The sequence below is a fragment of the Hyposmocoma kahamanoa genome, unplaced genomic scaffold, assembly GCF_003589595.1.
Source record: "Hyposmocoma kahamanoa isolate Upper Pololo Valley unplaced genomic scaffold, ASM358959v1 67, whole genome shotgun sequence".
Classification (NCBI taxonomy): domain Eukaryota; kingdom Metazoa; phylum Arthropoda; class Insecta; order Lepidoptera; family Cosmopterigidae; genus Hyposmocoma; species Hyposmocoma kahamanoa.
The window spans coordinates 1,079,889-1,098,174 of record NW_020653855.1 but is presented as its reverse complement, the minus strand read 5'-3'; the positions used below and the strand labels follow the sequence as shown (position 1 = coordinate 1,098,174).

The following is an 18,286-nucleotide window of genomic DNA, read 5'->3' as shown; positions in this document are numbered from 1 at the left end:
GCAATGTGTCAAAAGCCATTTTGTCAATTTTAATTTAAAAGTATGTCCTTGTCTTAGAATAATAACGCATAGAAACCTAGTCCGCACCAGTGTTGGGCAAAATTTAATTGTTCTGGCAATTAAAGATTGACAATTGATCAATCGTTAATCGCAAATATCTACAATTAACAATTAATCAATTTTCAATCTTTTCAATGTTTTTGATTAACAATTAACAATTAAAACTGACAATTATGATAAATTTATAGGGCATATGGGGGTGAGTTAGGGCGTTGGTTGTGGGGGCCTGTTGGGGGCCAGCTGGGGGCAGGTTAGGGGGCCCGGTTGGGGGTCCCGGTTGGGGGCCCCGGTTGGGAACCCCGCTTGGGGGCCCCGGTTGGGATCCCCGGTTGGGGGCCCGGTTGTGGGGCCCGGTTGGGGCCCAGGTTGGGAGCCCCGGTAGGAGGCCCCGGCCCCCAGCGGGGGGCCCCCAAACCGGTGCCCCCAAACCGGGGCACCCAACTGGGGCCCAGCCGGACCCCCAACCGGGGGTCCCAACCGGGCGCCCCCAACGCAGCCCCCAACCGGGCCCCCCAACTGGGCCCCCCCAACCGGGTCCCCAACCGGGGTCCCCAACCGGGCCCCTAACCGGGGCCTTAACCGGGGGCCCCAACCGGGCCTCCAACCGGGGCCCCCAACCGGCCAGAATTGATTTTAATTGCAAATTTAATTGCAATTAAAATCAATTCAATTGAAATCGCATAAGATTAAAAAATCGACGCGTCGCAATTGATTTAATTGCGATTGATTTCAATTGAATTGATTTTTTAATCTGATTGAATTATTGATTGAAATTTAATTGATTAACGCCCAACACTGGTCCGCACACGCTAAGTGAGGCAAATTGAAGCGCGCCCAATGGGCGTACACGAGCGGGCGGGCCTTCAGTGCTCAAGGTCAACTTGCACCGCGAACAGCTCTAGAATTTTAGCTAAAAATGACGAAATGTGTGGTAAATGAGTGTAAAAATACGTCAGACGAGCATAAAATAGATACTAACATCATATTCCACAAGGAAGTAACGCGTTTCAACTTGTATTTTTATATAAATATTCACTAAAACTTTATTTGTAAACCGAAAACTAGCCTACATGAATTTGATTTTTGCCTCACTTGTGACAGTTCGTTTGATATGAAACTATCATTCTATGCGTTATTATTCTAAGGTCCTTGTAACAATTTAATTTCGTTTGGTAATTTATTGTAAATAATTATACACATGTTGAAGCAGTATTCTTATAAATTACTTTATGGCAACGAGGTTGGTATAAGAGATTCATAATTTTTGCTCTAGTTTGCCTTTGATTGACTTCTTCATCTTGACGTAATAAATCCATAGGGCGTAGTGAGAAAGCTTGTGTGCATGATTTTGGACATTACGATGGACTTTGCCTGTATGTTATGACACTGTTTACGAGCTTAGATGAAATAATTAATTACACCTATCCATAACTTTAGGCTTTAAAGGCTTTAAAACGCAAAGATCTGAGGGGAAGAAATAGATAACGTGGCGGTACTTCCCTGGATGAATTCTTTCACAGTCTACTGTTACTAAAAATACATGGAGCATCTAGTCTAGATTTGGATTCTAAAGATATATCTATAAATTTTTTATTGAAAAATTACGTATCGATCAATACAGTAATAAAGTAACTTGTCTGGGTATGAGAATTCTTATAAAAAACAATGCATTGTAATCAAAATTTTAATACTATAATTTATTTACATTTGTTTTACTTATATTAGATTAATTTATATTGTAATAAATTTATATTTATCTTTTATCTTTAAATGGTATTTTTATTCTTTCGCCGTATCGTCTACATTTCTTTGACCTAGGTCGTTTTCAAGATTTGTGCTAGTCTGTTGTGATTCATCTTTTTGTTTACTGTTCCCGGATTCACTGTCTTTATCTTGCTCTTCTTTACCTTCGTCGGTCTTTATGGAGTCTGCTATGTTTTCATAATTTTTATCATTTTCTGTTACAACCTTGCTTTCTAAATTTAATTGTTCAGTCGATTTTGATTCTATATCTTTATTACTTTCTTCTATATCTAATTTTTCCAAATCTTTTTTAGGCTGCTCCTCGTTACTTTCATTTTCCTTTGCAATATTTTCTTTTACTTCTTTTGCATCTAACGATGCTTCGTGGGGTTCTTTCGAGTCTTTTTCAGTGTCGCTAGGATTGGATTGGTTTTCTATATTAGATTCTTCGTCGTTCTGTTTATTGGTAGTAGATTCTTGGACTTCCTGATCTGAATGAGGTTTAATTTCAATTTCGACTGCTTCATAATTTGATTTGTTTTCCTCGTTGATGTCTTTTTCTTTCGAAGAGAGTTTTTGAGTATTTTCTAAGATGTTCACGTCATTATGTTCCTCTTTCGTAAATGATTGGTTCTTTTCTTCATTATTGATAGTGACAGTAGTTTCACTGCTTGGATCTTTTTTGGGAGGTATATCTTTTTCTTTCGAGCTGTCGTTTGTAAAATTCTTTTCCAAAATATTACGATCTTGTACGATATCTTTTTTAGCTGCCAATTCCAAATTGTTCTCAGATTCAAGCGACTTGTTTTGATTGATTTTCACCTCAGGTTTTAATTCTGATATAATAGAACTAAAATTTTCTTTAGGATAAAACACGAAAATGTTGGTCACTTGTTCGTTTCCAACCGAATTTCCATATACGTTTTCCAGTTTCACGTCGTCAGGTATATTTTCCGTCCTGTCAGCGTCAGGTTTTATTGTAGGAAGATGTTTATTGTGTTTACTCTCAATAGTTTTAGCGTCATTTTTGTCAATCGAATTGTCTGATCTTGATTCATCACTGTCTTTATTAGGTTGTATTTTAATATCGATATCCTTATTTATCTTTTTATCCCTTGAATCTTTATCTTTTACTTTGTCTTTTCTTTTATCGATGGGGATATCTTCCTCATCTTCTTCTTTCCTGAACATATCATCTGAATAATTGTGTATCTGTCGTAGTACTTCATCATGAATCATTACTTTGATGTGCTGGAAAAAAGAGAAAGGTTTTCAGAATTAAAACTATCTCACTGATATTGGCCTTTTTGCACGTGCAAGGTTAACCACACGATGAATTATTGCCTTACCTTCATTAACTGTTCTATGTACAATGAAGTCCATTGTTCCAGCCATTTCCAGAACTCTTTCTGCAAATAATTTCATAATCTAATTACATTTCATATGTCAATGAAACTGGCGATGTGGTCTGCCGTTTCGCTCTCTTAACATTTAATTTACGTTTTCGTTAGTGTTCCATTTCTTGCTACGTACGCAAGATGCTCACAACTATGGGGAATACCAGATAGTGTTAAAGCCATAGTTGTAGCAATAGTAGGGAATTCACACATGTTACATTATGTTATGTATAAACATATTCTTATTCTTATGTGCGGAGAGTTGTGTGAACTTTCTCCAACATCTTCCATTTCATCACGATGTTTTCCTCCTCCATTGAAGCAAGCAATGATTTAGTAAACTAAAGTCACTGGACACCGAGTCCTCAGTATTACTCAGTATAAGAATAGCGGAGTGCCAAGACGGGAGAGACTGGCGTTCTTTAAACTAGACAATTATTGTTGTTTTACAGCGTTAGCTAACACCGTTTCAACTGTTCACGCATGCCAATTCTGTTGTCTTCCGTTCGAGATATCAAGCTTTAATAGAATTAAACAAAAATCAAATAAATTTAAACACCACAGATATAGAATGGATATTTAATCTACTTACATTTTTTAGCAAATCTTCCCATACGTTTGCTGATACTTGTCCCTTATTGCCGTCTCCAATTTCCTTCGGATCACTGTTTATCTTATCTTTATGTCCGTGTTTAGTTTTCTTCCGTGTATCTTTTGGGTTTTCTTTGTGTTGGTAAGATTTGCCTGTATTTTCGTTTTTATCATGAATAACAGATGCTTTATCTTCTTCATGTGCCATTATCATAACTCTCGGGTTATTATTGTGCACATTTACATAAATATCGTCTAAATTTTCGTTTAAAACATAATCAATAATTAGTGGTTTATTTTCATTTGGATTTTTGTTATTAGAGTCAATATTTTCATAAGGTTTAAATGTGGTTTCACTGTAAGAGTCTGTAGGCTTCTCTGTATCTTTGGATGGTCTGCCAACGTCGAAAGAATATCCAGGTTCACTCCATAGATTCTGTAAATTAATTAAAACTATAAGTTTGTGTATATTTAGTACGAAATTATTGTGCAATAACAAAAAATTAAGTATTCTTGACAGGATAATGGAGAAAACGAATTTTGTACAGTGGTACAATTCAGGTGACTCTTTAGTTTCCATTCGTCTCCACTAGCGTCACGTACTCAACAGAAATAACAACTAATAACCTAGTAGCTGAGCTGGTGTTATGGCGATCGCAGCAAGTCCATTTATGTATGTCTACACAAAAAAAAACGCTGTTTCATGCGTAATTTTCAAGCATTATTATTCATGTTTAAAAAATCATCATTATGCATGTTTAAAAAAATCATACTTACATTCCACACATAGCCCCCATTCTCAGTCAGATTCATACCGAATGTCTTAGAAACTGCCATTTCCTCATCAGTATTTGCACTCGCCAATAATTCATGAATTTTATCAGCTAAAAGTTCTTTGAAATACTCAGCGTCTTTGTCATTTTCTCCTTCGTTGGTTTCATCCAAGTCTTCGTATTTGGACAGTTCTTCAGATACTTCGACCTGGGGACACGTCACATCATTGTTTAATTTTTTTGATGTTAAATTTATTACTTACGAATAAACGGTTCGCTCACAGCGAATTGGTCGGATGGGAACAGTGTTAGTGATATTTGTGTGGTATGAGGCAATTTTGACGAATATCGTATTTCATAAGTAAGCAAATTACACATAAAATCGCCATACTGATTAAACTCTATTGCTCAATTGCAAGGCAGATTCCCCATGAGAAGAATGAGCAAGAAACTCTAGAGGTTGCTCTTTGTAAATATACATTTGAATACATTTATCATTACAATATTTAATTTATACATCTTAGATCGAGAACACCTGCAAGAGTTAAACGGGCCACGAAATTTTGTCATCCAAGTATGCAGAAGTTGTATAATAATCTTTATTATAAAGTTTTTTGTTTCACAATAGTTTTAAACCTTGTAAATGGCAAATTTTGAATATCAATAGGAATCTTATTATAGAAGCGTATACATTGCCCTTAATTTAAGAATCTATGAAGACGACTAACAAGGATAGCTAGCTTATTTATTATTCCTCGTATTTATAGACTGTCACTATTTTTCATTAAAAAAAATATATTTTTCTTAACATAAATATTTTCATAAATGCACTGTGACGTTAGTGTAAGAAATCTTCAAATTTATCTCTCAAAGACGCTCTGGGGCCAGTATGTAAATTGCCATAACTGTACGTTTCTGCAGCACAAAGATTCTATTAATATCAGTGCATTACCCCAAAACAAAATGCCGTATGTCATTAAACTGTGAAAGTAGCGGACGTAAACCAGTCTAGCTATTTTGTCATTATGAACTGCCTGGGTATTCTCAGCCCTATGCCAACATATTCTTTAAATGACACCCATGGTATAACAAGGCCACATCTGCAAAATTTCAACATTTCTCATATGCATAAATTGTCTCATTTAATTCGTGTTATGTTATGAGATAAAAGAACTTTTGACGTGATCACATGTGGATTTACTATGGCAAAGGTACGAAATGTGGTGTGAGATAAAAAGGTCTGTCGCAAAACACACAAACGGCTGAGTGTGTCACAACGCCGCTGATATTCTGCTACAGCCTCCTATGTTCATAAAAAGAAGAAGAACTTAACACATTATCATTCTAGTTCTAAGATTTCAAGCCGATTATTAGATATTTACCACACACATGAATCGTTATATAGATTTTTTCATTACTATTACACACAGAGCTCTATCCACACACAACTACACTACAATGTCTACCTCCAGGGTTTGCCTGGATAATTCACAAAATATGACAGTCTCGCACAGTCTTGTGCGGAATTCTCGCGCATGCATACTTAAGGCGCGATCGCTGGAATGTTCGAGCATTGACTTCCATTCCACTTCGTTCCGCCGGAAATTGAGCCTTAGAATACATAGGTATTTAAAAAAAAAAACATTCACATTATTAGCATTGACTTACCGGGTTTTCAGTAGAAAGAAGTAATCTCATAAATCCTGGCAGGTTTTCGTAATGTAATTCAGGTAATTTCGGACCTTCTGGTATAGGCTGAAATTCACAATACAGTGGATATTAGTATACAAGGCGATAAAGGAGGGAGCTGTGCGCAGGGAATATATCAATGCATAATATTTTTAGTTTAATAGGTAATTCATATTAATGGAGGATAATAAAATTTCATTACAACAACAATAAAAAATGTTATGGTACCCAAATTGTTTGACCTATCACATCTCGAGCAGAGGGCAGTAGCTTCGAATCCCCGGCTTGCAGCCGTGAGTTTCTTGGAATTTATGTGCGAAATATAATTTGAAATTTACAATGAGCTTATCAAACAAGTCGTGCGCCTGATGCTAAGCGACGCGCCTGTCCATAGCAGTTGCAGTGCAACTCAGAGCCTTAAATCGCAAATGTGGGGGACATTGCTACTGCGTCTGTCACCCTGATATATAAGTTGACAAGTCTCATGTGCCTGTATTTTCACCATCACACGTACCCTTAAATTCTTCAAATAATTGCTTTTTTTTAAAAAAAGTGTTATTTATGCAATACGTGAATAAAATAATACAAAAATGTCGTATTCATTTTGTCTAGATTAACTGATATCTTAGCAACCTGCAACTGTGCTATTATGGACAGTATGATTACCTTGACAAACAAAACGCGGAGTTTGCAGCTTCGATTCCTTGTTTATTGTTATAAGCATAAGAACGGCCTTTAGTGGAAATATGTTTAACCTTCTTCTTACACCTTAAAATTAGTTGAAAAGGATGTGTGTTATAACGAATGATACCTAATATTTACCTGTGGACTATTTTCTCTTTTATTTCTTTTTTGATATTTGTCTTTCGCATTGTCGAAGAGGCGGTTCCGTGCAGCTATTTTCTAAAAACAATTAAAAGAATATCATTTAAGTGGAGTTTTATCAACTTTACCGGACCTAGTAGCTCTCATTATAAACTTCTAACAAAAGTGGGTTTAACTATAGTCCCTGAGGCAACACTTTGATATCTTTTATCTAAAACATTTTTTTTCCTATGAGACAGTTAAGAAATACAGTTGATTTTATATTCCTTTAAGTAACTTTTCGTTTCCTTTTAAATATTTAAAAGTAATAAATAATCATGAGAAATAATAAAATAAACGTTAGTAACTTTGCCAAATGCTTTAGTTAAACCGGTTATTACTTGTAGTGTAGAAACTTAACAACTTACCTTTTCTTCTGCAGCCGGAATTGGATTATTATTTTTTGTCTAAAAGTATAAAACAAACATTGTATTATTATTATTGAAAATGACTCATTCTGACACAAATTGTCAAAATCTATGTTAATTATGTCATGTTAATGTTACATTTAGCAAATATGAACGTAATTAAGCATATTAATAATCTATGGCAGTCGCCGTACTAATTATTAAAAAAATATGACGTTTAAACAAAATAATTTAGTAATCATAATGTAGGTAATAAGTATACGTACTACATAATTAAACTACAATTTATACCTTTTCGTCTTTAGTGTCGCTGTTATCCTTAAATCTTACATCAATTTCAATATTCTCGTCTTCTTCATTTTCTACTCCGTCTGTTACATTTTGGTTCACCGGTGTCACTGTTTCTGGTTCATTAGTACTATTATTATGAGATTCGGTAACAACTTCTATTTGCTCTTTCTGGTCTTCTTTTTGTTGTTGACTATTATCATCTCCATGATTTTGCTCATTTATTTTTTCTGGAGATTCAGTATTGTTGTCTTTATGCTCTGTATTTTCTTGTTTTTCTTTAGTGTCGTCTGAGTTTGCTTCAATATGTCCTTGACTTTCATTATTTTCACCTTGAGGCTGACCATGTGTATCACCATGTGTATCACCATGTTGATCTTCGTTGGATACTTCCGGTGATGTATTCTCTTCACTATTCTCGTGAGACGACGAATTAAAATCTTCTTCAGAATCTTCTGCATCTGATTCTTCACTTGATGAATTGAAGCTTTCTTCGGAACTTCCTAACTCCGATTCTGCACTTGATGATGAAGAAGAGGACGTTGAAATGTGCTCAGATTTAGCAGAAATCTGTAAAATAATTTATCTAAAAACTACTAATAGTGGGAACTATTAAGAAAGAACGTTATAACTTGGACCTTTTCAAGGCGAGAGTAAATAGGCAATATTTACGTGTGCATGCTCCATCGTCGACCTCATCGTCACTTTCCATCAGGTGAGATGGAGTTCAAATGCACACTTACATTTGAATAAAAAAAAAATTGAATATCAGTTCAAGACTTTTTTTATAAAAAATAAGTGCGCATTTGACCTCCATCTCACATCTGATGGAAAGTGACGATGAGGTCGAGGATGTAGCATGCACACCTAAGTTATGTCTATTGAAAAGGTCCAAGTTATAGATTTTTTTTATAATATTATATGATAGGACGAACAACTCGTGCGCCTGATAAGCTAGACACTTATCCATTACAGTTGCAGTGCCACTTAGAGCTTTAAATCGCAAAGATCGCCATTGCACCCACCACCAAGAGACATAAGTTGATAAGTCCCATGTGCCTGTAATTTCACCAGCATGCTTACCCTTCAAACCGAAACACAGTAATGCAGACATTACTGCTTGGTGGCAGAAATAAGTAAGCTGGTATTTTTGGCCATGGATTCAATGTATCTGCCAAAGTTCAGATTGGACGACAGGTCCATTCCAAGTAGGTGGAGACGGTCGACTATCGGTATGGATATATCACGGAAACTCGAAGTCAGGTGAAAGGGACTCTGTTTAGAGGGGAAAAGGCACGCCAGCGTTTTGGTAGAATTAAATTTGACAAGATTGGCATCGCCCCAATCGGAGACTGTCGTGATAATGGGAAGAATTAGAACGACAGTCGTCTGAGGATATAAAAAAAGTCACGATAAAAATGTGACGATAGCCGTAAAGTTGACAAGTCCCATGTGTCTGTAATTTCACCAGCACCATTTCCCTTCAAAACCGGAACGCAGTAACGCTCACTATACTGCTTGGCGGCAGAAATAGGTAAGATGATAGTACTTCCCTGGACGAACTCTTTCACAAGGAGCTCTACTGCTATACTTATTTCTGTCATTAAACAATAATGTGGCCATTGAAAACATAGGTACAGGACTTGCCGAATATATGCTCCGGGGTGATGGGCGTAGTGACATTGCCATTGCAAATGTTATGGGTAGGCGCGTAGCTCAGATGCTACTACAGTTTTATTTTATTTGTTTATTTTTTTTTATTTTCATTATATTTGGAAAACTCACAGCTAGGTAACAAGAATAGAATAAAGTATAATACACGCCTGACAGGCCAGCGCATTTATGCTGAGGGCTAATTAAAAAATCTAGAGATAATTATTTAAAGTGATAGAAATAAACTACAAAGTAAGTTGCCTACTTATAGAAAAAAAAACATAATAAATAAAGAACGTAAAGTGTGATAGGATTTCTCAGTGCATTGCTTGTGCGTAATCTTATTTGCTCAAGGAGTTCAGGGCAATCGACAGTGCCGTTTGCTATGCAAGTTAGGTAAGTTAAATCAGTCATTTCTCTCCGTTTGTATGATGGCAGAAAGTGAAATTTGCGACTATTAGGGTAGTATTCTAGAACTCTACTCAATGCTCAAGTCAGGATTGCACTGGAAACACAAGCACTGAAAATACGACCCTAATGGCAGGGACTTGAGTATGATTTCGAGTGCTTTAAACCATACTTAAATCCTGACTTGAGCATTGAGTAGAGTTCTAGAATACGACGCTTAGTCTCATAGTCTGGCAGAAATAAACCGGCTTGATATTGCAAGCAACGTAGAAATCTCTTTTGGACGCCTTCTATTCGTGCAGAATACACATCATAAGAAGGATTCCACACCTGAGAGGCGTATTCCAGATGGCTACGTACGTAAGCACAAAAAAGTATTTTAAAAGTTTTGATACTTTTAAATTCCGATGCTATTCTTAACACAAAACTAACTAACTAAAATATGCTGATCAAACATACTTTACTATCAAAAGTTACTGCTAAATTTTTAATCGAGTCTACTCTAGTTAGCGAAGCAAGAAATATTTTTGTGGGTTTTCGGGTATAGGTACTCATGTAGCATTTTGAAACATTAAGGTCCAATTTGTTTACAGTACAGTCATTTTGAAATGTAATAAAATCATCCTGAAGACAGTCATTTATATGCTTAATTTTACGTAAAATTTTCATGTCGTCGGCATATAAAAGTATTTTATAGTTCAGAAAACAGGAAGCGATATCATTTACAAAAATCATGAAAATGAATGAACATTGGGGCATACCGGAGGGGATGTCCATAGACGAACATGAGTAACCACCTAAAACTACTGTTGGACATCTATTTCGGACATAAGAAGATAACCATCTAAACAAGTTTCCTCTTATAGCTACTTTTTGTAGCTTTTCTAACTTAATATGATCGATTCAATCAAAACACTCGGATTTTTTAGTGCAGCGACACTGAAGGCCCTACTAATTGGTAATCACTCTCTTGTGGACTTAAAGCTACCAAGTCTCAATCACCGCGGATCAGTAAAATCAGTAGGTAAGCCATGTTGGCGATTCTTATCGGATACATCACGGAGATCGCGCAGGAACTTCAAAATTTTGCTACAGGTGCACGTGATGTTGCAGACGACTGTATATCTTGGAAGAAATATATTACCTTTCCAGGCAAAGCTTCAGTGTATTGGTATCCATGACCGTTTGTGAAGCTTCTTTCAGTACCATCTAATTCAGGAACATCTGAATGTGCAATTATTTCTTGAACATCCTGGAAAGTATAAGTTGTTTTATGCATCTTGTCTTTATAATTAATTCTTCATAATTGTTTAACGTAGGGTAAAACCGGGATAGATGCCGCAGTGGGATAGGTGCCTCGTTTTCAAAAAACCTAACTTCCCCAATCGCAACAAAGAATAATTGGTTTAATTAAGGAGTATAGACACCACACATCAAAGTTCCTGCAGGGCTTCGTGTGGAATAGACGCGTTTGGCTTGTGCATGCGTTTATCTCCGCGACGAACACGATAAACGGTTCAAAATTTCAGACGCAAGTATTTACTGTCGCATGACTTTCTTAATTATAATAAATTCCGATTTATTTTTATTATAACTATGCACTGGTTCATTAAACGTGCACCTAGGTGTCAATAATCGCTCTTTTGTATATAGCTTAGTTATATAATAAAAGGGTATCTGTCCATATCGAATAGGATAGTCGCCTCGATTTTTCGCGGTATAGGTACCCTTAGGGGCAAAGGACAAGACAAAAACGTTAGGAAAAGAAAATAAAGAAATACATTATTTTAGTGAAAAAGACATGTAAATGATAATAATTTAAAAGTAATTACAAGTACCAAAAAGACAAATCGTTCAAAGTTCAAACAGCAAAAACATTTTTGTATAGAATGTTTTGATAGCTACAAAAATACGAAGTGAAGTAGGTAGTAACTTTAAATACGTATGTATTTATTATTAAAGATGTAATATGTATATACAACATATTAAAGATTATAAATAAAACATTTTATTTTGAATTTTACTATTTTATTCTAAAGGGCATCTACCTTCTTAGTATTTTCATCGTGTGGCGTCTATCCATATAGGTAGGCATCTATCCTCAAAAAAATAGGTTTGCAAAAAGTCAATCTCTTCAAAATCAGTGAATGTTAGATCAATAAAATCAAGTATTAATGTGATGTAAATGACTAAACTAGTTATATCCATAGGAATTATTCATGGTAAACTAATAATTTTTAAATTAGGAGGCTCCTTCAAAAAGTGTGGCATCTATCAAAGTTTTACCCTATGTCAAGTTGTCAAGTGATTATTAATTATATAATAGTTTGCCGTAGGTTTAGTGTAACTAGTTTACTTAAACGTGTTTGTTGCAATTCTAAAACGACCTATCAAAATCACCATTTCATTTTAGTTAGATGTTATAATTAAGTTATAGTTGACGAAACATTATTTACACCCTTTCGTCTTATCGCTTTATCTATCGAGTACTATCTATCTATCTACTACTACTATACTCTATCTATATATAACAAAAGGGGAGTGGTCTCGGTAAAGCACTTGCCGTCTGTATAGTGCTAAGAACTAGTTTAAATACTTTTACGTACTGGTATAGTTGAAGAAATATTACTTGCACCCATGAATAGAGATGAGATCAACTGCTATATTCGCATAGCACGCTAAATGCTAAATTTTTATAGCGCGCTATTTAAAGTGCTAAAATTATAGTTTTTAGCAGCTCACGGTCGTGTGATAATGAAACGAATGGAAAGAAACGTGAAATAGTTGACGTGCGCTAACTTGTTAAGTATAGCATATATGATCTATCTATAGAATTCTTCACAGTTTTTTATGGTTAGTTATGACAGACTTCATTTGTTTTGTAACTATTACATAATATGGTGGTTACGATAAATCAATGAGCTTCCCTTCATACTTCAACAATGTAATATTTACAATTTGCACAGAACTTTACACTGGTTATTTACAGTAAATTACACTCACAATAATTAATAATAACGCACACCCTTGTACTTTTATATCCAAGTATCACAACGACTTATTAATTAAACAAACGTGAATTATATCTTAATTTAAATCGCTTCACCAGATGAAATTTTGCTAACGTTCCACCTTTAGCTAAAAATCGTATTAAAACGTAACCAAAATTATAATTCATAACATAACTACGATTATAATACTTGCTAAGTGATAAATATAGCATTACCACTCAGCGTACTCAAACGTGAAATTCATCTCATAACATCAATAAACCAATCATTATTATTATTATTATTATTATTATTATTATTATTATTATTATTATTATTATTATTATTATTATTATTATTATTATTAATCAGCTATTTCGCGTTTCGCACCAAACGTTAAGAGGGAGCAGAGGAAAAATTCCTAATCTTTGATTTGATTTTAGAGGGGTATATCCACTTTAAAGTTAAAAATAAAATATTGTATGAGTAACTACACGATATATTCAAGCATAGACATTAATCAGAAACATAAAACAATAAAGTTTCCTCGATAGATAAAAATCACGAAATGACCTCTAATTTTCACATATTTTCGATTTATCCTCGAAATGCTACAGGTTATTAGGACAAAAATTAATAATTAATATTTATGCATGATCGAGAACTCTCACTACGGATTTTTTTTAATCCCTTTAGTTTTAGAGTTATTCCGCTAAAACGAATTTGATACTTTTAATGCGCAAAATTCAACATCTCCTGTCGCATGTCACGCGAACTTCAGGCATATATTTGTTTCACAAATTTGGGCGGAACCAACGTCAAAACTTTTTTGGCATGCTCCCTCTTAAATTCTATAAATAATATGTGAAAGTATTTCACGTTATAATTGTTTCAACCAATGACAAGAGCAGCAATTTTCACATAGAATACAGTGCCATCTATGAAATATTAAGGGAGATAACTCAGGACGAAGAAGGATTTTGTTTGTTAGCTGCGTAAGTAAAGCACGGATAGACTGATGGTATGGCATTGAAATATTGTAAAATTATGTCGCTATTTTGTCGCAATTATGTCGGCATTTGGTTTAATTTTCTTAACGTACTCCAAGCCAAAGTGAAAAAAAGTAATAATTTTAGCACCTTTATGTCTTTCAAATTATAATTGTTATAATTATTTTTTAATTTAACGTTATAATTTGAGGTATATATTATATTAACCATCTCTAGCCATGAATGTTATCTCTTGGAACGGGTTATCCTTTCTATTACAATAGAGTAATGAAACAATTAACACTTATTTTACTAAAAGCGTACATGGACTTAATGATCTTGGTCCATCGTACGAATCATTGGTGCGCAAAATGCTTTTTCTGAATTTTGGTTTTGAATATCTTTACTCGTCATCCCGTTTTTTAAAACATGTATCTACTTCGTAAAATACCGACTGCCGGCTCTTTTTCTACTAATTCAACAAACCGTGACCATGGGACCTATAAAGGGCCCGAAACGCGTCGGTTTGTTTTGAAAAAACAAATATACGCGATTTAAATCCGGAAAAATAGTTTCATTTCCTAATTCAACAAAGTTAGTTCCGCATAAAGATTTTCTTGTTTAGAATTAAGTGCCAATGCGTAAAAATGTTAAGACTAATTGTTTGCAGTATAAAGATGGCACGTGCGTTACCGAGACGGCTCAATCTTTTTAACCGACTTCAAAAAAGGAGGAGGTTCTCAATTCGACTGTATGTTCTTTTTTTTTGTATGTATGTTACGTTATAACTCCGGTATTTGTGAACCGATTTTCATGATTCTTTTTTTGTTGGAAAGGGGGTACTTCCATAGTGGTCCCATTTCATTTTGAAGAAAATCATCCACCTTTGATGGCGGCTGTTCACGCATGAAGATTCATTTTTATAAATAACGCCTAACTTTAATTTAGGAGCAATTATTTTAATGGTTGATTTTGCTATTTCTCCAATTCAAGGCGTTTTTCTCTCAATATACTTTGAGTAGTGAGAACCGATTATTATTATCTCCAGTGTGAAGTCCTGTATAGTGGCGAACTAGGGGATATTTCTATAAAACTTAGCAAATAGACGTAATTCCACGTACTTTTGAGGTCGTTTTTTTAGTACTATGTACTGAGATTATGTCCTATTGTATTGTAAAGATGAAGCGGAAGGACAAATTGGGGCAAATAATAACTCGCCAACTATACCTACTTAACTCTGAACTTCATAATCTTCACGCGGGAAAAGAATCGGTAGTCGGTATTTTTTTTACACTTTAAAAAATAAACGACCTGATTAGTACCGCCGTCCGCTAACTATACCGCGGCTGTGACAAACAGGAAAATATATAGACAATCTTACCTTATTCTCTCCATAGTATGGTCTTTCCCAAACATGATAGAAAAGTACTTCTCGTAAGGTTGGCTCCTCTGGTTTCGGATATATCAATCTAGCAATGACTTTGTCGTTTTCTTCAACAGCATATACATCAGAGTTTTGCTGTAGATATAGTATATTATATTAGTTTGTAGAACGATTGCCTCCGTGTAGGAAGATTTCAGTGGTGACTTACACCAATAAGTCTTTTCCAATAATATATCTTTTTTTTTACAATCAAGGGGGTAAGCTACACGCCTGTCCATAACCATAACAGTACCATTCGGACCTTTAAATCATAAAGATCTGAGGAGCACGACACGACAGATAATCGCAGCTTTAAACGATTCTGTCGTGCAAACGACAAGGCGGCTGCCGTGAGCCGATAAATTGTAGTCACAATCTATTGGGAACAGGCTAGAGACGACAGTCGTTCAACGATACAACAAACGTCCACGACATTGTCACGACAGATAGTCGTGATATGGGACAGTCGCCAAACGATAAATAAAACGTTACGACATAATGGGCACGCGCCCACGGAACAAACAACTCGTGCGCCACTCAGAGCCTTAAATTGCAAACATCTGAGGTGCACTTTCACTGCGCCCGTCACCCGTCGACTCTTTCCGCGACAGTGGCCAGGAAGCTGTTGGAGCGCCTCCAACAGCTTCCTGACACGCGCCTCACTAACGATATCACTCACTTGCGCATCTATTTGTTTGTGTATATTTTTAGTTTTGTTTTGTTATTCCAGATGGATCTCCAATGAACACTACGTTAACTTTACGTTTTGATCATTTTCTGTTATTTTTGTAAACAGCCACATTTATTTACTAATATTATGGTCCCCGAATTTTGAGGAAAAAAGAAACAAAACCCTAAACAAAAATAAAAAGTCCAGAAATTAAGTTGACGTTGTGTTAATTGGAGGTATTATTGAATGTTAGTAAGTCAATATCGGTAAACCTGCCTATGAAGTTAGTTACAAAGAGGTAATTAAGTAGGTACAGCATAGTGGCAATTTGCTTACCTCGTCAGTTTTCCGAATGGTGAACCCCTTTGCAAATGTTATTGCAAAGAAGAGAAGAATTAACGCGAACTGGAAAAAAAAAAACAAATTACTATTTAAACATAAAACATCCGAACCAGTGTTATAAACGTGAAAGTAAAAACCTCTGAAGCAAATTTGATGAAGTTTGGTATAAAGATAACGGGTGCTAGGAAAAGCACATAGGCTTTGCCACAAAAATTATTATGTTAATTATTGATATCAATGTTTGTAGTGACACATTAACATTACTACATATTTAAATAAGACACTTCAATAAAATAATAAATATAAAGTAATAAATCTCGAAAATTTGAATTTCACACTAAATATGAAGTATGAAATCATTGACTTACAAATAAATGGACGACGGGTCTAATACAAAAACCACGAAAAAAATGTCCCAAGTCAACCTATTTAAACGTAGTGACATGTAAAGGAATATGAAAAAGCTAAAACGTTGAATTTAAATTGTAATGTCATCGCAGTACTGTCTAATTTTGCTTGCTTCGCTGTCAGTCGAACAAACGAAGACTAAAGCGTGAATGACGCTCTGTATACGATTTTAATGCACTATAAGTTCGGACACTTTTTAGCACGGACCCGACGTCCATTAATTGTAAGTCAATGTATGAAATATAATGAACTCAATACAGAGTAGTTACCTACTAAAAACCGACTTCAAAAGCAACTCTTCCCCTAGTTTGCCACTCTGGAATATTTTCTTCAAATTTAAATGGTACCACTAGTGCGGTACCTTCTTTCCAATGAAAAAAGAATCATCGAAATCGCTTCACAAATATGTAGTTATCGTGTAACTTATATATACAACATATAAAAAATAACGTGCAGTCGAATTGAGAACCAGAATAAAAAAGAAATGCAAAACCGTTTAAACAACTTAGGAATGTTCAATTGAAATTAATTTGCAAATTATTATGATAATTGGTGAAAACAGTACTGTCTTTGTGAAGGTAACAAATCGAAAGTTCCCACTTTTTAACCGACTCCAAAAAGGGAGGGGGTTCTTAAGTCGACTGTATGTATTTTTTGTATGATGTTACGTGATAACTTTAACTAAAAATGTGTGAACCAGTTTTGAGATTATTTTTATTATGTTGGAAAAAGGGTACCTCAGTGGTGGTCCTATTGAAATTTCAAGACAATATCCCACCTCTAAGGGTGGCAAACTAGGGGACGTGACTTTTGAGGTCGGTTTTTTTATTTCTTAGTTCGAAATAAATTGTATAAATGGTATTTCTTTTCTAGAAACTAAGTTAAGGTTCAAACTTCACTAAATTTGACTAAGTTCTGGTGTCCCGATTTTTTTCGTCCCATACAATCATCCTTATAAGAAGCTGAGTCCATAGAACAAAATTTTTATCAATTTTATTCATTACAAGGAAAACTCACGCTTGACCAAAAATTTGACTATGCCAAAATTGTTTTCACAAAAAAAGACATTGGTTCTTAAGGTGTTCTTAAGACAGTTTCCTTGTATCTCTATGGTTTCGGAGTTCCCCATACCGTCCCATTTAAAAAAAAAGTATATTATCTGTGACAGTGTATGTTCTGGATATAATTTTGTGAAAACGGGGCATTGGGATCGGGCCAAGTTTTTCAAATCCGAAGGATGCGTAACTAGTATTATAGAATTAAATTAATTATTCACTTACCTGTGACCTTTTCATTTTGACACACTCGTAAACTTGAATTACAACTCGTACGGAATTAGGTAACAAACTACGCTTCGTCTGTATAAATACCAAAGACTTAATTGTTATTTTATCAAACCATCCGACTATCAGATCTTTGATATTCTTAAAATCGTTTATATTTATCTAAATTTTTTAACTAGTGTCATCTCCATTTTCCTTTATGTTTCACCTACGCAATATCTTTATAGTCTTCTTAAGGAATTATATGAAACAAATTATATACACGTGGAATAACCAGTGATCGGAACCAAATGAGGTAAATAAAATTCTACATACATATTATTCTTCCTACTCTATAAAAAAAAACC

General features: G+C 34.9%; 1 protein-coding gene across 1 annotated transcript; it reads right to left on the bottom strand.

The window, feature by feature from the left end:
• Positions 1 to 1,839: 1,839 nt before the first annotated feature.
• On the bottom strand, positions 1,840 to 17,951 carry LOC113232127 (myb-like protein X). The gene is made up of 11 exons (XM_026466763.1): positions 17,937 to 17,951; positions 16,243 to 16,311; positions 15,195 to 15,332; positions 10,979 to 11,086; positions 7,777 to 8,343; positions 7,076 to 7,156; positions 6,233 to 6,319; positions 4,569 to 4,772; positions 3,793 to 4,227; positions 3,153 to 3,212; positions 1,840 to 3,054 (listed from the first exon to the last, which is right to left on the bottom strand). The coding sequence occupies exons 1-11, from the start codon at positions 17,949 to 17,951 to the stop codon at positions 1,840 to 1,842; spliced, it is 2,979 nt and encodes a 992-aa protein (XP_026322548.1).
• Between the last annotated feature and the right edge of the window lie 335 nt (positions 17,952 to 18,286).

Bases quoted from the DNA above. Each gene is read 5' to 3' on its own strand.
- LOC113232127 (XM_026466763.1), bottom strand. The intron at 11,087-15,194 runs GTAAGATTGTCT...TATACTTTCCAG, and splicing joins CATACTATGGAGAGAATAAG to GATGTTCAAGAAATAATTGC. The intron at 6,320-7,075 runs GTAAATATTAGG...TGTGAATTTCAG, and splicing joins AAAGAGAAAATAGTCCACAG to CCTATACCAGAAGGTCCGAA.